This window comes from Nyctibius grandis, chromosome 5, assembly GCF_013368605.1.
Source record: "Nyctibius grandis isolate bNycGra1 chromosome 5, bNycGra1.pri, whole genome shotgun sequence".
NCBI classification, from domain to species: Eukaryota; Metazoa; Chordata; class Aves; order Nyctibiiformes; family Nyctibiidae; genus Nyctibius; species Nyctibius grandis.
The window spans coordinates 43,846,181-43,870,118 of record NC_090662.1 but is presented as its reverse complement, the minus strand read 5'-3'; the positions used below and the strand labels follow the sequence as shown (position 1 = coordinate 43,870,118).

The window sequence follows — 23,938 nt, the reverse complement described above, 5'->3', positions numbered from 1 at the left end:
CTAAGGAAATAGAGAAATATTTCACGAAATTTCTATGGCAGGATTCCTTTTTTAGGTGATAAAAAAACCACTGGTATCTAGCCCTAACTGTCCTCAGGACAATAACTATTATGATCCTGTAGGAACTGAGAAGGCAGAAAATAAGTAGCAAGCAGAATAATGCACTTTGAGGTCCAGCATCTGGTTATCTAATAGAGAGAAGAAATAGTTTGGTAGATCAATAAGGAAACTTTTTAATGACAGTAAACATTTCTCAGCCCTGGTCCAGACTATGGATCGGAGTTAAAAATGCCAGAATTCTAAATACTTCGCATTTACTAAGTCATACTCATCAGATGCTTTGCTATAAAAATATTACATTTAACTTTCACCAATCAATAAAGTGAATTGCATTCACCAATTATTTGATAAGTGTTGCCAAATATAAAATACTTAGCACTTAGGTACACATTTCTATGTAAAAGGTTTTCATTATATTGTTTAACTTCTGTGATAATTACAAATCTTGCTTGTTGCTCATCCTTTATTCCTCCTCCCTCCCTTCCCAACTCTCCTTTTTTTGTAATTCATTTCAAGTAGCTAAAACTGGGTGCAGAGCAACTAAACAATTATCTAGGATCAATTCCAAAGAAACAGTTGAGGAAAAAACAAGTATGCTTTATGAGATTCCACTGGGAGGAAAGTTTATTTTTACCTGATTTGTTAGACACCCATATAATTGCCTCTGATGAGATGTGGCTCGTATTTCCTACTGCAATTGTTAATGGAATCTGCCACAAGTAGCTGCAAGACAAAGGAGGGGGAATCTAAGAACAAAAATACTGAACTGATTCTTCTCACAGCAATCAGGGATCATGTCAAAGAAATCAAAACACAATTTCAGTAGCAGTGTAAAGATGTGGATTCTAACACATTACTTTGATTTTGAAATGCATTTGCTGTTAGCAATAAAACAATGAAAAAGTCATTCACCTTAAAAAAAACTAAATTATATTTTACATTTTTCACACACTATCATCATATGAGGATTTTTTTGCAAGGCTTTCCTAATTTAACAAAATGATTCACAATAGAGGAAATAATGGTTTCCCATAGAAAGAAGAACACTTTTTTACCTTTACTTCAAAAAAGAGAATCTCCAGGTAAAACATGCTTTGATTTATAGGGACTCCCAAGTTTAACAAATAACATACTCTTCTAGCAACTTCTTAAAAAGCTATTATAGGCTTTCACGGCTGTTGGTTTATAAAAACAAAATGAATGGGATGGATCTCCACTTCTTTGCACCATTTATTATCACTTACGTGTACGCAAACTGGACAAAACATGCTACACGTGGATTTGGAGATACACTGGTGTGATCAGACCCTAACTTCCTTCTAGGGTATCACAAATTGTTTCTCATTTGGAATAAATGTTATAATTTACCTAAGACTTTTATATAACTTCTTTATCTCAATAAACAGAAATTGACTGCATGAAGTCAATCTTTTGTGGGCGAGATGGAAAGGATGAATTCCCACATGTCTTCATCATCACCTCTATTCCTGAACTCTCAAAAATATTATTTCACCAGCCAGTAAAAGAACAGACATTTCCTTCACAGGCCTGCCACGTCATTTTGTATACCAGTCAAGGGGAAGCACTCAGTAATGGTACAGGTGGTACAGATTCCATTGTCTAGGGAGTATGTGTTCATTTAAGCAAGGCAGTATGGCAAGAGAATGGCCTCAACTCAGATATAACCATACGCTACCACTCTGACACCAAATAAGTGTATCATCTTAGACTGACTGTATCATCTTAGACTGACTGCATTAAAATGGTTTAAGGATGAGCGTGGGCAAGTTCTTGACGTCTACATCAGCTTCTCTCCTGCTAGTACACAGCATTGCAAAGCTAGCCTATGGTACTAAAAAAAGTTAGGTTTGCTCCTTTCCGCTTACCCAGAAGCCTGCTCCACTGAACTACAAACACCACCCAAATGCGCCACAACCACAGCCGACATGTGCTGGCTTGCAAGAGTTGCCTTGCAAGGACTGCCTTGCTGGCCTCACTCAGGGGCTGGGAGAGGGAGAGACCCCTGTCCTGCTGCCCCGCTTGGCTCCCGGCTCCCCACCCATTCACAAAGAACCCTCCACACACATGGGGTTTGCAGTGCTCAGAACAGAACCACGTGTGCCAGGAAACACTTGTCCGTACAGCAGTGATTCAGCAGAGAGGGGGAGATGCTTGGAAAATTGTACAGCTGCAAGAGCTATGAGTGACACTAGAAAGAAAACATGGCATTTATTGCCATATGGGAGAAGAAAAAAGGTCCCATGTGATTTTGGGTTCTCTGAATGTTGGTACCATGACACACTAGGAAAATTATTAGATCTACTCATGCATTGAAGACACACTCCACATGAGCACATGCTCTGGCAGACACTTTTTGGATAATTAAGCTGCGGCATTTGAAGATGCTACTGCCTTTATCATTCTGCCCACTCCTTGTTCTGGACGTTATCACCCTCCATAGCACAGCTAGCAGAAAAGGATGTCCACTGGTACATTAGCTTCTCCAGTTCTCAGTCTGGGGTCTTCACACAAAGTTACCTTCATTGTTGGCTTAACTAATGATCTGGACTGTGAACTGGAGTAATGAGGTGAAAACGTGTATTGTGTCCTGCTGCTTCTGCTACAGTAGCAGTAACTTCTGGGATCAACAGGTGAGGGCAGTCAGATGTGGCAAAGTGATGCTCCAGAGAATATTCACTACTCTCTTAAATACCTTATACCTTACTAGACACCCACCAGAGCTTTAGAGTCTGTCCAAAAAACCTTCTAGGAAATATATCATCTTTAAAAACACACTTAGTTCTAAATACTCGGCTCTCCAGAATGAAAAAGATGCTGGCAAACTGTGATTGAGAAAAATAAGGCAAAATTAAACATAAAGCTTGTACATTATTTGAAAGAACAGGAACTTTGGTATATGAAAAAAATGAAAGAACTGCATTTGCATGGTATTTTTATGACTCTTGAGATCACCTCCTACTGAAAAAGTTAAACTGCAAAATAAAAGATACTGAGAGCTGCCTGTGTAGCTTAAACATGCATATACACATACACAAATATTCATGTATGAACTTTTATATGGACACCTGTTACTTTGAGAAGGAACTTCATAGAAACACAGTCTGTACATTGTAATATCTACACAGAGAAGAATTTTATATTACCTTATATTATTATTTTATGTTACCTCCAATGAAGGTAAATCCTATTGAAATAAGGATAGATCCTTCTCTGAAAGGTGATCTAGCTGTAGAACAGGAGTCACACAAGCTACCCATACTCAGAAAACACACGTGGATTTAGCTGGGAAGATTAGTACTGGTAGATTTAACTTTTATCTCCCCCAAGATGAGAGACCTAACCTGGCACTCTCCAGAACCTCCAAATCTCCTCCTCTTGGTTATTCGTATACCAGCTAAACCACAGATTTCCTTTTAATAGACATCTCCAGAAACCCATTTTTCCTACTTTACTGCTGCTGTTCTCTGTATGTTTATCTGCTTTCTCCTTTCAGTCATCTTCACTCTCAGTGAAAGTTCTGCTGCTGTTGCAGAAGAATACAATTTCTTTATATGTATGTGATGGAGATGTATCTGGCTCACCTTTCAAGAATTTTTGTTAGGATGACTTCTCCTACACACCATCTCTGAGTAATCTGTATGGACTGTATTCTCCAGGTGTGAATAGGAAGAAGCAAACTTTTTTTGCACTTTTCTATCGCACTCTTCTACTTTACAGAGAAAAGAGGAAAAAAGGGCCCACTCGCCTGTTTTCCTCCTGCTTTGTCTAAGAGTAGTGCAGATCTTTCATTTATTCTTTATACATCAGGAGCACCACCAGTGTGCTCTCTTTATGTATTTGACCAGGGAAAAAAGCATCCTATTCCACCTGGACATCTGCTGCCCACTGTGACAAACCAGTTTCAGTGAAAATAAGAATCTAGCCTTGAGGTCACAGTGACTAGGGCAGCAGGACTTGAAACAACCCATTTGGTCCTCCAACCCTCAAGAATATGTCTGCAGGAATCAGATGCCTGTTCAGGTAGCACACTCAGCACCTGGGTGAAATGGAGCTAACGAACCGTGTCTCCAATCTGCCTGAGATGCTGCCAAGCTTCAGAAGGATCCATAGGGATCCGCACATTATGTCCCTCTGGATACAAACCTGATCACCTGAACAGGGAGCTAAAGGCAGACAACTTAATTGTGGGGAAACTAAGGGCTATTGCAGGAAGTTAAGAAACTAACTCTGAGGATGAGGAGGAGAGACATCTACAATTGGAACAGACATGGTAAATATTAACTGTGCTGAACATAACATTGTTCCATCATAAATGTCTTAAAGAGATGTAGGAAAGGGGGATCTTGTTGAAAGGTAGTACAAATACGCCTTTTACTGTTGATTTACAAGTGAGAAACTGTTATTGTGAAATAGTTAAACTTAGGTTGACAGGATAACATGCACAATTAAAGGGCATGTATTGGTGCTTCTTTTTTTTTTTTTTGGTGGCACCACATCAATGCATAATACCAAAGTGTGTTAGCATCTCCATTCAGCTTAAAGAATAATCAGAGGGACTTGTTTGATAAAGTAATACACTCTTGCATCTGCCAAGGTACATGTAATACTAGAAGCTAGCTAATTATGCTCTGCTTGGATTATATAGATTTTTTTGCCTTGAGCATTACATAATGACTACATAGCCAGTATTAGTGTACTTTATCTCGCTCAGAAAATGATCTTATTTGTGATGAGTACTTGCTTACACCTTGACTTCTAACAAGTAAGAACTAAGATCCCTTCGTGAGCAAATTCTGAGACCATAAAGTATTAAGCAAATATGATGCCTCACACTTCTGCCTCTGATGAACAGTAATGTTGTAGTAACATTGGATTTTCAGTGGAATAATTAGTTTGCTTCTTTGTAAAGAGCTATGCAAAGCCAAACAGGGGCAGTAGTTTATTTCCTCTGCTGACAAAACAAAGATCTCAGGTCATTAAAAAAGAAAAGGCAAGATTCCTGGAGTTTCAGATTTTGCACACCTCTTCAACTACTTTTTCACATTAATGAATGTTGTTGCTGAGATGTAAACCCATATATTTTCAAGATTCATCTTCCCAGTAACCATCATGTGCCAAGCTTCCACCCACTGCCAGTAGTGAATACCATGTTCTTCCAGTGACATTTCTCCTTTCTGCCCAGATTCAAAACTAAACAAAGAAGTTCAGCTATTCCTAGTCATTACTCACAAAACAATGAAGATATCTGCTCAATATTCAGAAGCTTATTATCCTTGGCTGCATTATAAAGAGATACGAGCAATGTGATTGCTTCATGTAAAGTGACAGACCATCTGTATCTAAAATACCACAGCAGAACTTAGCTTACCTACTTTTTGAATGGGAGAGGAAGTGAACAACATCCCTCTCTCTATATCCTTCTGCTTTTACAGATCTCTGGGTTAAAGACTCCTAATCTATCCTGCTGTTCTTTATACAGAAACTAGACTTAATCCTTCTTATTGTCCACCTCTATATTTTTTCTATCTCTTACACTCTTTTCCAGGTTAGAAAGCCAGGACTGCCCTCAGTGCTTTGAAGACATGTCTACCATGGATTAAGAGTGGCATAATTATTTCCTTTTCTACACTCTTTATACTTTTTTTGATGCTCCTTTCCTACTAATCCCTACTGTTCTATTTACTTGCTTGACTGCGTCTGCACATTTAGCCGATATTTACAGAAACTTACCTACCACAACTCCAAGATTTCTTTCCTGAGAGAGAACAGTTTTTTCGGAACCCACCACTGAGCATCTAAGGTAGGACCATCTTCCCCCCATGTATCACCTCATTATTAACGTTAAGCTTCATCGGTCATTTTATCACCATGTCAACCAGCACTGAGGAATACTTCTGTAATCTTGCTAATTAACATTTGTTTTTACTACCCTCACAAACCTCCTGTTACCAGAAAACTCTGTCACCTCCCTCTTCCATGCCCTTTATCACATGACTGAATAGGAAAAACTTCAGCACAGGTTTCTCAAGAATTTCATGAGTTATCGCCTTCCACTGAGAAACTCAATTTAATTTCTCACTTTTTGCTTATATTTCTTAACTGAGATTTTCCCTCTTATCCAAGTACAGATTATTTTCTTTAGGAATCTTTAATGAAGAAGCCGGACCTCCAAAAATACATAAAGAACAGTTAAAATGATAAGAGGTTACATACATCTAGATACAGAAGATGTCTGTTAATAGTCTTTGATTATATACCTACCTAGGAATCAAAGGAGGAGAACAATGACAAGGTAGAAGAACAGAACAATGTACAGACTTTAGACAAAAATTACTATTTTTTTAGTACATCTAACAACAGAAGAATATGGGACAAAATTAAAATGCTATACACAAAAGCAAATTAAGTGATCTGCCTCTTAGCAGAATATAATAAGCATAATTACTTTAAAGTGTAGTGGCAATCATGAATTTAAATCATAGAATGATTTAGGTGGGAAGAGACCTCAGGAGATACAGCCCTCTGCTTAAACGTACCGAACACTGGAACAGGCTGCCCAGAGAGGTTGTGGAGTCTCCTTCTCTGGAGACATTCAAAACCCGCCTGGACGCGTTCCTGTGTGATATGGTCTAGGCAATCCTGCCCCGGCCGGGGGATTGGACTAGATGATCTTTCGAGGTCCCTTCCAATCCCTAACATTCTGTGATTCTGTGATTCTGTGATTCTGTGACAGCACAGGAAAACAGAGTTTCATTGTAGGTAGAACATGAGATCAGAGGAGGATACACAGGCTGTACATTCAGTGGCATCACACAAAGTCAATCAAGTCAAATGTAGCAAATGATTTGCCATCTGCTTTTTTTCCTAATCCCGCCCACTGCAAAGCATCTACAGAACTATTTTCAGAAAAGATGAACACCAAAAGCTGTATGTACCTTCAAACAGCTTACTAGGCTGAGAAATTAAATTGTGAGTTGTCTAAATTATCCCAGGCTGGAAAAACAGAAATCATGTACCCATCAGCTGGCACTGATGAAATCTCAACCATCACTCTTCTGTGACTCAGTTTCTCTGGGCTAAATTCAGTTGTGTGAGGTGGTGCCACATGAACTGCCATGGGGTACTTGACACATCTGCCATGGGCAGTAAGATATGGCAGAGCACCTACAGACGCTCCCGCTCATGTAGTGGCAGCACAAGGTCAAGTAAGATACCTGAGGGCAACTCCAACGGCACCAGTCACCTATGCGAGCAACTAAATGGGCCTCTCCATCCACTCGATGTTGACAATGATACCTTCCACAATTAAATGTGAGTTTCCCAAGGAAACTTTTTTATTTCTAACCGAAAAAGGCAAATTTTCAAACCCAAGCTGCTTGGAAGAAAGAGAAGGCTTCAGCACAGATTTTCAAATACAGTATTTAAAACCGGCACTGCTGAAACATTTTATAACTACTGTTTTAAATAAAAACTTCCAGTTTGCTGATTCAAAATGAATTTCAGCTGAAATACAAGTTAATTGAAGGGAGAAGTTAAAATGAGTGAAACTGAAATGTAAGGTATTGAAATTACAAAATTGAAATGAAAGTTCTAAACCAATTTGTCCCCAATTTTTGCTTTGATTTTTGTCCTGATTCAGTACAGGGAAATGTTTTGATATGTTGAAAATTTCTGTGGGATGGGAATCCATTTCTTGCTCATCTGTAACACTTACTAATCTTTGTAAAGCATTTTGAGAACATAACAATCTGAGACTTCATATCACTGAAGGATATGATTAAAGCTATTTAACACAGAGGTAAAGTGAGGCATAAAGAAGAATTTAAGAGTAAAAAGGATAAAAAGAAAATCCAAGAGTAAAACTGACTGATTGAGACACCTGCCTCCTTGTTTTAACCACCAGAACTTAATATCCAAAATGCCAACTCTGTCTCTACAGTTAAAGACAGAAGTCTGGTCCATCCAGAGTGGCTGAAGCTGAGGAACTGGGAGCAAGGACTCCTTGGCATTAGTTTCCCATTCTCAGCTCTCCAGGTGGAGAATGCTGAAATTTCATGTACACAGAGACATGCTTGGGTGAACAGTGCTGAGTATGAGGAGGAGACACCTTCCTGGTGTGGCCATTGCCAACACTGATGATTCCTTGATTAGGTTAGGATGCTGACACGGACATTTCTTACAGAGGGAACGAACACCTTGCTATGAGCCATCCGCACGAACTTATGATGTTGGGATTTCAGAGACAAAAGAACATGAAAGTAAAGAAATGAAAAAATGTGACCGTTTGGAAAGCACATCAGTCTTACAGAGCAAAATGAAAACTAAGAATTAAAGATTTGCATTTTTACTTCATTTGCATACTTGGCTGATCTGCAGAGACACATACAAATAGTGGCCAGTAAAAGAAGCATTTAGCTGCATGGCTGCAAAAGTTTCTGGCTAATAACCTTAAAGCCTATTATAAAATAAAGGGCACAGAAAGCTGATAACATGAGCTAAGTAAAGCATAGTGTGAAGTCCGGACATTGAATCAGTATAGCAGGAAGAGAGTAGAGATCTCTCATTTCTTCTCCTTGCCAAGACAACTGCAATTTCTCTTAGCAAGGCAAAAGAAGGCCTTTGTTTTCAGTGGATTTTGATTATTAAGATAGTGGAAGGTTCAAAGACAAATTGTGAATGGAAAACCTGAGAGTGTATTCAACTAATCTATGGAATTACAAGCCTTGCTGCCGTGATACCTGGAGGCATTTATTCCTAGGCTGAGAGCACAAGAAGACGTAAAGTGGTCAGTGGGAAACAAGTGAAAGTTATTGAACAGCACAACAGCTTTAGAGCTTCCTACTACAGAAAGAGATTATACATGAAGCAGAACTCAGCAGTACCAGGGTACAATTTTTAAGCCACACTTTCTAGAGAGATTGTGTTGGGAAAGATAATTTAAAAGCATCATAGAGATTTTCCCAGGTTATTATATAGTATCTCATTCAGCGAAGAGCATTTCAGGTTCCAGGGGAAGCTCATGTGAATATCACAGGAAATCACATACTTTTACTGTGATTCTACAGAGTGTTAGTTCTGTTTAATGGATAAGGAGCTGATGATACATTCATGTTGTGAATATCACTCTCACAAGACTGAAGAACACAGAGATTTCATTACATTTAATACATGCCAGTAAAGTGATTGTAGGCTGTGCCCAGAGGCACAACACAACAGAAGATGTTATTTCCGCTCTCACAAGTATTACACCTCCTACACTGAGCCAGAGTGTCAAGGGATTCCTTGTACTCTGTCAGCATGGAAGATGTCAGATGGGAAGGGAAGATTTCACTAATTTTGTAGCACAGACAAATACAAGGTGAAAAATGGATAAAGGAAAAAGATTTGAAGTAACTGAGATCCAGTGAGCACAGCTTGGAGGTACTGACTGGTCATCTGCATATGCCCAGTGTGATCTTAATTCCTATGTTCAGAGTGAGAACAAGACATTTAGTGCAAGCAACAATGAGAAACAGATGAAAAACACTGGTAAAGGTAAATAATTAAGTTGGATTCCCCTACAAGTGGGATGAAAAAGTAGACAACCGCAGACTTTTTAATCAAATAAGAAGTTGCAATTAGCCAACTTGAATTCAGAAAGGACACCACTTAGGTTTTTTTAACTGGAGAAGGCCTGCTGGTGTCTGAATTGGACAGGACTCTCACAAGTCCTGCAGATAGACAATTTCTGACTGCAGCACTGTATGCAGTGAGGAAATGAAGAGACACGGTGCGTGTACCATACCACATTAATTATGGAATGTATATCAAGGTTTTGCTGAACTTCAACAAAGCGAGGAAAGGAAATGGTGCTAAGGTTGGGATCCTGGGGTTCCAGGGGTTCTGCCCTCACCCAAGACTAACAGACTGGCCAACAAGAAAAAGGTAAGTTAAGGCAAAAAAAAAAAAGGAGAGACAAGTTAATAACAGTGACTACATGACCAACTAGAAAAATATTGAAAGAAAAAGATTGTGGAAGTGTTGACTCCGAGACCATTCTGGACTGTGCTGCACAGAGGCATTTCCAGCCCCTTTACAAAAGCAAGGTAATAATTTGGATTTTGGTGGAGTCTGTGAATTAAAGACAGTGTTGCAGTATAGTCTTTAGGGAGCTCTATATATTTTTTTCACCCTGAGCCCAGACATAATGGAGTTAGGGTGCCATGTTACACACACATGCAGTATGGTCTAAGCAGACAACAAAACTGCAACTGAGGCACACATTAATCAGAAATTAATGGTCTTCGTGCTACCATCTATACCCAACAGCGCTAAAACCTAACTGAACTTTTTGTATTGGTTTCTTCTTTCTCACTAAAGCCTCACCAATATAGGAATTCAACTTTTTAGTCAGAGTGACTGATCAAGCAAACCAACCCAATGGGGTCAGCTCTTGATAGGTGCTGCCAAGCAGAGAATGGCTCGACCACCTCGTGGATCTGAATGAGCTCCACACCTGAGGTGTCAGTTTTTGAAGAGTACTGCAAGTTTTTAATAAAAGTGAACTTAATAGATGCCTCGTAGATGAGCAGAAATCAATTTATAGAGCAGTCTTGCCTTTTAACTACTAAGATTTACCTATTTGTCTGAGGTTTTCAAAGGGTCTGATCAGATGTGTAGTTGGATCCACCTAATATATATTTCAAAAGGAAGGAAAACTTGGAGATTGGACGGTATTTGGAATTGTGGGCCTATTATAATTTTGAATACGAATTATACTTAGCTGCATACATGGAGGAAACAATGGGTAATATTTATAGTTTGGAGAACTACTTAGAATTGCATGAGAGGGTGACTAGGAAGCTTATATTTAGTCTTGAAAGATGCTAGCACTTCTGAGATGACTTGCTTCTGATGGTAAGCCTCTTTATTTGCACTTCTGTCTCAATACAGCTGCTAATTTTATATATTTGTCTATTATGTAAGCTTTCATTTAGAAACTCATGGCAATCATATTGGTATATTCTAAAATAAGGGTTGATAGTTGCTTCTAAGAGCAACTATTTCTCAGACCACGGATAGTTTGAGTTTTTTCTGTATAAGGATCTAAATTCAAAGACATGGAGGGAAAAATATTTTCAATGCCAATACAGTATTGCTGGAATGTATTTTAGAGGCAAGTATTTTAATACAATCATTGACGCTCTAATTCATCTGTAGTCAGAACAGTGATTAACAAGTTTAACAGCAGTGTATCACAGATGTGGACTTTGTGGTTTTCCTTTACTCTGCCACAGTCCTAATTCTTCTTGGATTTCCAAAAATCTTTGGAATAATTTTCAGCAGTAAGTCCTAGAGATGAAATAGGGAAAACAATTTACATTCTTCAGGAGTTTTATGCCAACTATAATACCCTTCCAATGCAATGAAACCACAAAGTCCCAGGCATAAGCAAAGGCTTCAGTGCTGTAACAGTAGCACTAGCATGAAAGAGCCCATGTGTGGCTCTGCACTGTGGGACTGCCTTAAGATTACAGCATGCATATTCTGCTAGAAAACAGCTGTATGTCTTTGGCCATCTCATATAAATCCCCCTCTCCTTCGTTCTGATTGATTTTTTACGAGTGGACACAAAGTAATTTAAATGAGTTAATTTGAATTAAATTACCCAATTTGAAAAGAAAAAAAATTGCATTGTCTGATAATAATATAATATTATCTATTTATATGATTACTAAACCTTCTACAAAGTTCTGTGTAATTTTAGCTAAACATTTCACACCAAAATAAATAATAAATACCAAAATAAAGTAATAAATAAAATCAGGTGGTTATGAATATTATGAGTCGCTCTAAAATAGACACATTTCAGTGTCAGTGCTAGCAGAGTACCTTACTAAATTTAGAAAAATATTGTGGGCAAAAAACAAATACTACAAATTCTTTGTCAGTACATGCTTTCTCCTTCCTGCCTAACATGCCCTTTTCACACTAAAATACAAATGGCTTAGTCCTCAAAAGTGAAAAGCAATTTTGGGTGCTGAGTCAGAGATGGACAGAAAGAAGCTCGGTTTCAGCAGTGTTAAGTGTCTTATTCTAGCAGCTGCCTCTTTACCCTCCAATAAAGGCTCTTAATCTCTCCGGCATCCTCTGTTCCATCTTGCACCAGTGCAAAATGTCCTTGTAGAATTGCACACGTGTTGCTGATCATGCAAACCCCATCTCTATGTTGTTCTTTACCCATGAGCATAGTCCCTTGACTACAGAGTGCAGATATGAGATTTCTCTGAATGGAGTAGAAGGACGTGTTATGGGCTGAGGAGAGACCCTTCCTAGTAGGAATAAGAGTAGCATTTTAGCTATGCCTACAATCCTCCAATATGTTCTCAGAGACTTAGTGCCAAGTGTTTTTCAGTGCATTCCAACGTTCAGTTCTGTTTTTTCCTCAGAATATTGTGAATTTAAGCAAGACTGAAATATAATTCCTATGATAGTTTCTCTTTCCTCAGTAAACTTCCCTGACAGTCCCCCACCAATGTATCTCCTCCATAAAATCTGAGATTCTACTATTGAGCATGAAGGCTCACGTACAGAGATAAGGAAAAAAATCTATTATCAGCAACTTAAGAAAGCAAAAGGAAGAAGAGGTAAAAAAGGAAGCATGCTAGTAGTATCATCCTCTGATCTACAATGGGGAATCCACACCTCTGATTTTTGTAAAGCCAACAAAATACAACATTTATCCACCTTCATCCCTCCCATTACCCTTGTCTCTGCCAAATGCTGTTTGGGCTTTCCCTAGTCCACTCTTTACTTCACTAAAGCCCCCATCTTAACCACATTCTCTGTTTCCCTGGTTCTCTGTATTTGCCTATTCCAGCTACACAATTTTAATGCTCCCTAATCTGGCTCATGTCTGCATGCTGCAACACACCATTCCCTTTCCCTCCCCTTGCATGTTAGGCAGCTCCCCACCAGCACTGCTGCCCTGAGTCTCCTCTTCACCTCCCCACCTCACTCTGAATTAAAACGTAGTGCTGCCCTCAAGTACCTGCTCCTTCCCTCACCATGAAATTGATTTAATTAATGTGAGTTAATTAACTAGTTTGGGTATCTAGCAATTCCTGAGTGTTAGTATTAGCAAATAAGACGAGGAAAGTGACACAGTCTGCAGTGATAAGAAAATAGAGAAGCAGCTCTTCCCTGTCAGCCTAACTTCTGTCAGGATACGAGTGCTGCCACCGCGCAGGAAGCAATAACACAATACACCAGTTTTGTCTTCTTTAGCATTCTGCAAATTATAACACTGAAAGTTGCCCATACCCTGCACACCAGAGCATTCTGGAAGTTTGCCTAGTAAGAAGTGTTTCTCGCAAATAGAAGCTGTGAAATGGTTTTGGAAATAAAGTGTTAAACGTTGTTGTGTTAAAAGTGTTAAAAGTGTTGGCATTTCTGAGCTCTTTGCTAGCAGCAAAATTTTGCTGAAGAAACATCAGCACAGATATGTGCAGGAAAAAATTTTAAGAGAGCTTCCTATTCTGATTTAACGCTAATGCAACAATCAGAAGAGCCTCTAAAAAAAATAAAACGGCAAGACAAAAGAGTGGGGACTCTCCAGTGTTTTCAACAGAAAAAATATCCTATTGCAGCAGGCAGAGTGTGGCACAAGTATCGGGCTGGCAAATGCCAGCATCCACCAGCAACGTCTCTCCTCCCGCAGGCGCCCGAGGCAGGCAGGCCGCCTCCAGGCCACCTGCAGAAGCAGCTCTTCTGTCTGCTCGTTCGGAGGAGCAGCACTCTGCACAGCACTGTCCTCTCTCAGGCTGCTGGGGTTAAGGACTGTCGCCATACACATTGAAGGACAAAATCTATTGGTGTCATAGAGCTGTCCCCTACTAAACACCAGTGTACATGTAAAGAGAAGGAGCTCCCCACACTTTCTCACTCTTCTGCAAGAACAAGTATTTTCAAGTCCCTGCTTGACCAGCAAAAAAACTGGTTAAATCAATATCTGTCTGTTCATACACACTTCTGTGCTCCACTAAGGATCTTGATTTTTTAATCTCGCTCCTGATAATTCCATTTCCTCTGTGCCTAATACCAGTACCTTCCTCTCCTGGAGCCCATTTCCTTCATCATTATTATAGCTGATATAGAGGCACTCAGGTCAGCCAAGATGAACCAGGGTACCACACCTACTCCCTAGGCAGCAACACAAAAGTCATTTCTAGTAGAAACAACGATATAAGCGTAATCTTTCAGGTATAGTAAAGATGAAAGGCATAACAAGAAAATACTCAAAACATCATGAGAAAATGGAAGATTAGAGGATATTACCCAGAGACAGGGAGGTAAATGAGTTCTTCTTTTTCTATTTATATTTTGCAGCCCTTTTTCCTCAGCTTATGGAACAATATTGGTCCATATTATGATCCTTTTTATTACACAATTAATACTACATATGCTACATTATTCTACGATTGCTCTAACAAGATCTCAAAGATACTTATCAGCATTCCCCTTGTGTTCCTAACATTTTGTTTTGTGTTTAACCAGTCCCTCAGCTGCTAAATGGACAGAGTAAGTTCCTCATCGCTGCTCAAGTGATAATGCCATACAAATAAGTAAAAATACACATGGCAATATCCAAACACAGCTATGTTTTCACTATTCAAATAATTACCAGTAAAGGGACAAGCACGGCTCTTTTTCTGCAAAGCCTGAATAAATGAGCTTTGTGTAGGAAATTCAGAAGAGACTTGAAGGGAAATAAATTCTGCAGTTAATCATTCATCTTGGAGTGGAGTGACTGCTGAGCAGCTCTGCTGCCCGTGGTAAAGCCTTTCAGCTATTGTGATTACTACATGGTGTTAGACCCATGAGTCTGCACAGCTCTAGTTTTGCTGGTCATGTCCCTGGCTTGCCTCATTCAACTGAATTTTCCCTAGGTCAACCACATGGAGAAAGGCACAGAGGATTACCACACTACAGCACGTATGACTACCCTGTCTGTATCCCGATTTGTACCTCTTTTTTCTCTTTCCTCACAGCTAGCTGTGTTCAATGCCTAGCAAGACATTTCCCTTTAGGATATCATCATGAAGAAGCAAAGATTAGCTACAGAAACTGTGTGCACGATAACACCACTATACAAGTGAATATTACCTCAGTAACATGAACTTAATTATTTTGATAACATTGGAAAGGTTATTTCTGCACTTTTGAAGAGACAAGCTCTGTATATTTTTAAAAAGGCAAAACTTATATCCATAACCAGAAAGCTTTGGTCTGGTCTTCAAGACAGTATATAAAAGGTTTATGGATTTCATCAAAACTGATTAGTTTATTGTCTAGACCACAGATTATTTTTCATAAGACTTCTTGTCATATCTATGAGCCATTCTTGTAATGATGGATGAGACTGGTGCTTTAAAATCATCATTTTCTCTGTCAGCAGGGAAACCCACTGAACCCTGTCAGATGGAATATCACCTCAACCCCTGTAGCCTTATAATGTAAGGGCATAATCTGTTCTCACAGGGGTACACAGGAGTCCAGGATTGAACTTACACATAACTAAAGGATTGTTATTTGGGGGAAGAATATGAATTATACAGTTATTACAGGAGTTTTAAACTTTTGCTTGGATAAGCTGAAATTGCTACTGAAGCATTGGACCAACCACAGGCTTCAACATTCACACCAAAGCCTGTGATTTTGGCCCTTCTGAGTAATGGCATTCCTAGAAATGGTGTCTGTCACTGTTAGTTTTATTCTCTGACAAAATGAGAAGTATGGATCATGCGGAGGCATAAGTGCCAAGTAACATCTATGTTCAGTTTGCAAAGAAGAGAAATTGTATACGTTCTATAATTTCAGGCCAAATGTTAGAGCTTCGCTTGCCACACAGTCAATTCTATGCACACAAATAAATCACAGTTTATATATGTATGGCCCTTGAAACACATTGTTCTGCAGTTATAGAGACAAGGAGTCCAACTGTACATGAGATGGGAAAATCAACTATATGTAATCATTCTCTTCTGCAGTAGAATTAAAGACACTTATAGTAATGGACTAGGCAGAAGTAGGAGTAAACCACTGCCAAAGGTATCAACAATTTTCACTTTCACCGTTTATCACTTAGAAAAATCTGTTTGCTGCTTCTATATTCCTCTATATGATTTCAGAGAAAAAAATAAATATGCTGCTTCACATTTCATTTTTAACAGTTAATTGCTGCATAAATACATAGCATAAAGAAAAGCACAGACATTTTATAAAACTAGAATGGTTTTGAAATATTCAGTTGCCTCTTTATTTACATTTGTTATGCAGCAAATACATCTGAAAGACCTACTCCGAAGCGACTCTTTCTAAAGGAAGGCAAAGTTAAATTTGCCTAGAGACGGTCTGAACCAGAAGTTTAAACTCCTCATCACTTTGAAGGCAATAGGACTGACGTTTATTGCTGTGCCATGCTGGACTACAGCCCCGCCTCTGGATAACTAAAGACTATGTGGCAGACGAATGCTTTAAGAGCCTTCCCCGGAGCCTTCCAACGCATATCGTGTTGTCTGTTTAGATGATAAACTCCTGGAAAGGCCTGGACTGGTACATTTTTCTGTGTTTTGTGCAGCTCTGCTATTTATGGTGTTTAAAATGATTGTCATGATTAATCCATAGATAAACCACACTACGGAAGCCAGTGTCGCCTGCTCTGTAAGAGCAGGGCCTCAAATGTGGCATAAATACCATTTGCTCCCCGTTATTTACAGTGCTTATTATGGTTCCCCAGGGAGCCATGCGTCCAATGCCTAATTCATGGGTCATGCAGGGGAGATGAGCACTGACTTTACTGGACTGTGAATTAGGCCACTGATACATAACACTCCCAAAGCCTGCAGGATGACTTTATATATGCTTACATATATACCTCTATGCCTCCTCCAACATCTACCTGTGCTATCATGCTCCACTGAACCAGTCAGTAAACGCTCGCCAGCTTCCTGACCAAAGCCACATGCAGAATCAGCCAGAACACTGCATTTCACAACAGGGCTGAATGTCCACCAACGTGCTGTTTCCATTCCAGTTATCAGCCCCCTTTGTATACTTGTAGAAAAACTGGCCCCTTTGTATCATGTCATACAAACTTCAGCTCTTGCAATGTTAAAAACCAATGTGGAGTAATATATCATTAATTATTAAATGACAACACATTAATATGATTTTCCCTGTCTACTGCTTTCACAATAATTGAAGCAATAGTGTCTTTTCCAATGAAAAAAACTTCACCAAAAAAAACCCTGAAAACGATCTAGGTCATTGCTGGCAGAAAGATTAAATTGATTTTCAGTATGTTAGTCTTGCTATTCTACTTAATTTGATGGTATGAAAGAACATTTAATGACACAGAGCCATTGTGCATACCAAGCCACATGTGCCTGTGGGCAGTGCACCAAAAAGTCACACGGTCATTGTTGTAACACTCTAGACATTCATTTATAACTAAGCCATAGGACTTTAATACAAATTGATGGATCATTTTTGAAAGGTGAAAGGCAAGTTTCACCTTCTGCTAAATGTATATGGTTTACATTCTTTGGTATTTATACTTATGTAACAGGACTTTCAAATAGCTTTAACTGAGAAGTGGCAAACTAGCTCCATCATCTAACTGGCTGGAGTAAACATCCCATCTGTAAATCCTTCCTTGGGGAAGAGGCTTCCTTCCTATTCGTGGTTGAAAGGACACAAAAGCACAGAAAAAGAACAAATCCAAAGGGGGAAGAGAACAGGAAAGAGACTTGCAAAGAAGATACATATAATATGTGTTGTACTGCCTGTTAGGACAGTAAATTCCTGCCAGGGCCCATGCTGGTATCTTTTTCTGTGCTCTCTCTAGCACTAAATCTTACTTCCAATGTTTAGGAATTATAATTGTGATAAAATCTGTAGGCAACATCTCCTAAGAAACCCAGTGTAACTTGCCCTGTTGGTGCAGAACACTATCCTTCCACATATCTCAAGATACAGTTTGAATTCTGAATTAATGTCACATGAAAATAAAACTAAGTCTAATTCTCATTCCTGATGTCCCACCTTACAAAACATTTACGCACCCAGTAGTCTTTACTCATGAATTACAGTAGCAGTTATTACAATCAATACCAAGTACCTGACAAATCTATTTAAGAAAGTCTCTACAATACTTAAAAGGCTTAATATCTCTGTTTTAATCAATCAAAAACCTAATAATCTTTGTTTTTCTGAGTAGTAAAATCCATTCACATTACATTATGCTTATATACACTTGCACAAAAGATATTTTCAAGTGAATAAGGGAGAATCTCTCTCATGCTGCACTGAACTGTGAGTCATGAACACTTCCAACAGTCCACATTTACTTGTTTTCTCTCTTTTTCATACAGGAACTCATTTCAGCCCAGAACTTAAACATACGCTTAATACCCTGCTAAGTTGTTCCAATACAGCCAGGAAAACAACAATTTACTGTGTGTCATGTTTGAGTTCCAGAATACTCATGTTGTGAAAAAGGATAATGAACTTCTAAACATTTCCCAATAAACATAGCTATATTTTTAGGACTTCCTCAACAGGAATCTTCTACAAGCTCCAGATGTGTCAAGCAAAATGTGGTATTAAATTTTACCTTTTAATGATTTAAATCTACTGGACAAGCACAGAGTACTCAAGGTTGACAGGGTGCCCCCTTTCTTGAACAGGTGAACACAGAAGCTTCTAAGGCTAAACTGCAATTCTCTAGCATCAGCTCTATATCCTTGGCCTTAAAATATGACGCCAGAACTTCATTAAACAATAAGATGAGGATTCCTCAGCATCAGCCAGGAATGTCAGCTTGTCTGTGGGATGAAGGAAGTGTGTGGAGTCAGCTGGGAGCAGGAATTAAATGATCTAAGAAGTGGAAAAGGGGTTGAGGCAGAGATGCGTTAAGTGCCTGCTGATTTCAGCCAATGTAACAGTACCCATAGGAACAGTTCAGCTGGCTTCAAAAATGGAACAGCTGGAACCCTCTGCCTTGTATAGACATCTAGTTCAGCTCTTGACTGCTTCCCGAGTCAAGCGAGGTATATACCCAACACACAGTTACATCTGCTTACTCAATGTATGGGCATGGAGAAGTCCACTCCAAAGAATTACTTAAAAAGAAGTATCAGACCTTCCAGCCACATTCCAAATTACTTCATGAAGTGTGACAAAATCAAAAGAAAAGGAGAGGAAACAGGTGTGTGATGCAAGACATAAGACGTAGTTACAGAGAGGACTGTCAAGATGCAAATCGGCACATTAAAAGCTTTATCATCTTGTTCTATTACTCTAATGCCTTTTTTCAATTCTTTTAACTAGCCTCATCTTTACTACAGTTCTAATGGAAGGCTCATCACATGCTAGTGATACCAAGCAAAGCTCAGAGATTTCTAAAGAGCCATCTTCATAAAAATATGCACACGAAGCACTTAGTTAAACAACTACAGCCTCTTGAAAGACATTAATTGAGAAATATAAGTACCTGTTGTCTCCAAGGGGAGGATTCTTGGGTTTAGTATCACTATCATAAACAAAACGCTCTTGGGAGATCAATATGACATTGTCCGCAGTTTCATTTCCCAAGATAGTGATAACAGGGTAACCCATCTGTAGTGTCCACTGATCCATTACTTCTTGGATATTTACAGATTTTCCAACCCTTTTTAAAGCCTTCAAGAAAAAAGAAAAGTTTCAATATGTTGAAGCCATATCATCATCCAACAAATAAAACTCCTTTTTTTTTTGTCCCAGAGACCATAATTAGTTTTAGAGGTTTAAATAACCATCATGCATGCACACACACACATTTACACCCAGTACACACACACTACATAGTTTAACCAACAGACTCTGTGTATCTTTAAAATAAACATTGAACAATCTTGCCAGAGAGGAGTGACAGTCAGAAAGTCATGTTTTCCACATCATTCAGGCACTTTTGCTGTAAAAGAAGAAACGACCTGCTTTACAGGGTTTTAACAATAGCCACAGAAATACTGTGTGGCTGTTTCCATAAGATATTCTCAACCAGCTAAGGTTAAAAAAGACACAGTGTTAGCTGATCTAGGGTACCTACAACACGGCGTATTCAAAGGGTCTGACTTCTAAGAGTACAGAGCTTCTCTGTTCTGAAAATCAAATGACTATATATTTGAAATACTGTCCCTCATGTCCAAAGTGAGGCTGTGTATACAAAGATATCCCCAGCTCCTTCATAAACTACACCTGTCATATTAATGATTAGGATTAATGTGTTCATATTTGATACCGCATGTCAATAAAAATGCTGTTTTACAAGTGGATTTTTATCTGAAACAAAAAGAGATGCTATGGCATCATGGGCGATGAGACTGGGTATGAGGAGAATGACAGGCATAATTTGTTCTTCAGTGATGGAAATGTCCCTAGCTGCCAAACAGTCCTAGATCACAGACTGAGCAACCTCTCATGAACACAAGCAGAACTCAGCAAGAAGTCTTCAGCACTGAAGCTGCAGTTGCAATGCATTGGGCACAAAGCGGTTGGCAACAAATGTGCTTACACATGAGGCAAATGGAATTACTAGCTTAACAATAGATTTGAGCATACAGTATAGCCGTAGTGGTTATGGACCAGAATACAGTCTCATTTTTGTTCTATTTTATTAGCTGTGGGTTCTGCTGTTCTTTCAAGATTACGTTCATCCCTCTGACCTCCCATCGCCCAGAACTGTTCCAAAGGCTCTAACGGAGGAAGACACCAGGTGAGGAGCAAGAAGCCAGAAAGACTTTTGCAGTGGCATTCAACTTCTGATTAAGACATTGATTTAAGAGCCTGATTGTATGTTACACGTCTCAACTCTCATTAACAGTCAGTACAGACATAGGACTCAGTTCAGTTGCCCACACAATGCTGGCTAATGTCATTTAACCTTGACCTGCCACTCCAGAAGGGTACAGATTTCCACACAGATCTTGTGTTAAATAGATTAGACCCACCTGAATGTCTTGAAAACCCTACTGCACCTAATCTGGCCCTAGTTGCCTATACTTGAACAACTATCTCAAGTCTCTAGTCAACAGTCTGTGGTTCAAGCTCATTTTAAAATAATTGTAGTGGCTAGTCAACTGAATTGCTCTCTATGCTCTGCTGACTATATTGACTAGATTTCTGGGACTCCAGTTATTCCTATTCAGCAAGTATTAATGGAGATGTCCTAAAATATCCAACGCATCCTTGCAGAACTGGGGGACCCACAGCATACATGCTTATCTCGTGTGTCAGCTGGAAGCCAGGTAGGATAAATTAAGGTAAACGTTGTTAGATGTCTACGAACAGGGAACTGAATCCAGCCCTCATTGACAACAATTGGAGCTTAGACACCTAGCTTATAGGTATATACCTGCTTGTCTAGATAAATGCAGATGACTTGACCTCTAGCTGAATCCTAGCTTTGGTGTCAGTAGTTACAACTAGATTGTCGTGTTTAAACATGGTTTGAGTTGGTACTTGTGCACAAACTCCCTGACTGTACTCTACTTTGCCTTGCACTCTCTTTATTCTGGAGTGTTCTGTAGGCAAGAAATTCAGGCATGCGTGGCTCACTTTATGAAAATTAAACACTGCCCTTACAGATCCCTGGGCCTTGCTCCAGAAACTCAAGCCAAGCTTGGGCATAGCAACCAAAGGGAGCATGGACATAGCAACTCTAAGTCTCTACAGAACGCCAAATGTTACAGTAAATACTTACCTGTTTACACCAAACTTTAAAGCTTTAATAGTTTTGTCCTTCACACAAATCATAACGCCATACAAAATCACAAACACACTCGACGTAAATGCCAAAGCTCAGCACCTTCATGTGCTTTCCAGTTTATGGGCCTCAGTGTGCTACCACTAAAGTCAATGATAGCGGATTCCATGAAGTATCTTTTACTGCACATCAGTGACGTAGCACAAGGAAGAAAATACATTCTAACATAACAAAGAACAGAAATGCTGCAAAAAACATATTTTAATGTCGCAAATAGGTTAACTCAAATGGAATTTCTTTGCATCAATTTTTATATTTGCTCTGCAGTCTGAAGATCTCAATATGCACTATTCACTTCTAACCTCACCAAGAAAAATACCACAGTAAACTCCTGCTTCTCCCTCAGTGCAATAGATGAACGCATTTTACCTTTGACAATGTGTTCCAGAGATCATTTCTGGCTGCATTGCCATACTTGTGAATGGTTAAATAGTCCTGCAGAAATAAAATAAAAATACAAATCAGTATTACTATACACATGCCAAACAACTAGAGCTGTGAAGCACTGCTACTGTAAGTTAAATCACATTTAAGTTTGCATTTGTCAGAAATCTAAAAATGTACAACATGTTCATCCTAGGGGAGTAAATAAACAGTTTCTTAAGTTAGTTTACAATGCAAAAATAGTTGCTAAAAATTTCATTTACAGCATTCAGTGCTCTTCCTTTTCTGTGTAAGTCACTCTATAAGCCAAATATTTTGAATATACATTTTAAATACTTGTATAATCTTAGAAGGGGTTCCTAGAAAATTCTCGGCAATGAAAGGACAAGCTGCTGAAACACAGTTCCAGTTGCTATTTTAGCAGGTCATTCTGCGTCTAGTGTCAAAAATTTGCTCAGTCAGATTACAGCTAGATTTGTTACAAAATATTTAACTGAGCAATAGCCTACCTGAACTACAAACTCTTATCTAGGGAGATCTTGGCACTTCAATGTCAAAATACATCATCCTGGCAATTAAGGCTGTAAGAGGTTATTGCAAAGGCTCTCCGTGACAGGGAGCAGTGGAAGAGGAGTGACGGGAACCCAACTCCATGCTTATGCACAAGTACCTACCTACATGTGCCTTTTCATGACAAAACGTGAGTCAGGGTCTAAGGAGGTTATAAACTGAATACTTTTATTTATTCAGCTGCAGTTTCAATGACTGAGGCTCCATTCTTCTCCCATAGCGACCAGGAAGATAATTCCTGATAAGCTATCATCATATTAAATTAACTGCCCAAATTAATAGTGTAAGCAGGTTAGGTCTAGGTCTTTCAGGCACAAAACGCTTCCATGTGGAAAAACAGTTAGTTTCCCACCATTCTATGTTCCTAGACAACAGCTCATTCAATTATAGAAGTGAAATTCAGCAATGATTATTTGAATAACATACATTTCAAGCATTTTGATTGGAAGAATTAAGTGAAAAAACACATCAGAGGTTGTAAATCAACGGGTTCTCCTGCATTTGAATTTCTACCATCTTCACTTTACACAATGGTAGGAGACAAACCCTAATTTACAGCACAATGATAAAACTGGGACAAATTTGCTGACTCTGTTATTTGTACTTTGTGTGAAGAAAGATACTTTGGGAATAATTAGTATTTGGAAAGCAAATTTTCTGATACACAAATTGTAGCACCTGTGACAGATTTAGCTTTTGTCAGCCAACTCAATAGTACAACAAGCAGCAACTCCCATTTAATCACAGGCTGGGAAGGCTAAATGAGAACACTGACTCTGTAAATGCAGTGCTGAGTCTTAACAATGTCATGAGACTAACTTGGAAAAAAAGACAATATTATATAGGCTGCACCTATAGCACACTGTGCTGCCATTTTGTCTAAAAATACAGAATCATTTAAGGCACAGTGAAATATTAAATAGCTTTCAAAGCTAAAGAAGTTGAATTGCAAATTAAAAAGCTAAAATAGGAATAAACAAAAGTGGGACAAGGTAAATAAATAACAACAAATATACATGTGCGTTCTAAGCAGTAGTTAAAAATGCTGCATATATTGGT

The 23,938-nt window shown here is 38.9% G+C and overlaps 1 protein-coding gene across 1 annotated transcript in view; it reads right to left on the bottom strand.

Annotated features, from left to right (window-relative positions):
- Nucleotides 1–23,938, bottom strand: part of TRHDE (thyrotropin releasing hormone degrading enzyme) — a 227,534-nt gene that overhangs the window by 56,824 nt on the left and 146,772 nt on the right. Inside the window, exons 8-10 of the mRNA XM_068400961.1 lie at nt 22,295–22,360; nt 19,616–19,803; nt 695–783 (exon numbers count right to left, since the gene is read on the bottom strand). Coding sequence (XP_068257062.1) covers nt 695–783; nt 19,616–19,803; nt 22,295–22,360 — 343 coding nt within the window. The remainder of the gene's footprint in view (nt 1–694; nt 784–19,615; nt 19,804–22,294; nt 22,361–23,938) is intronic.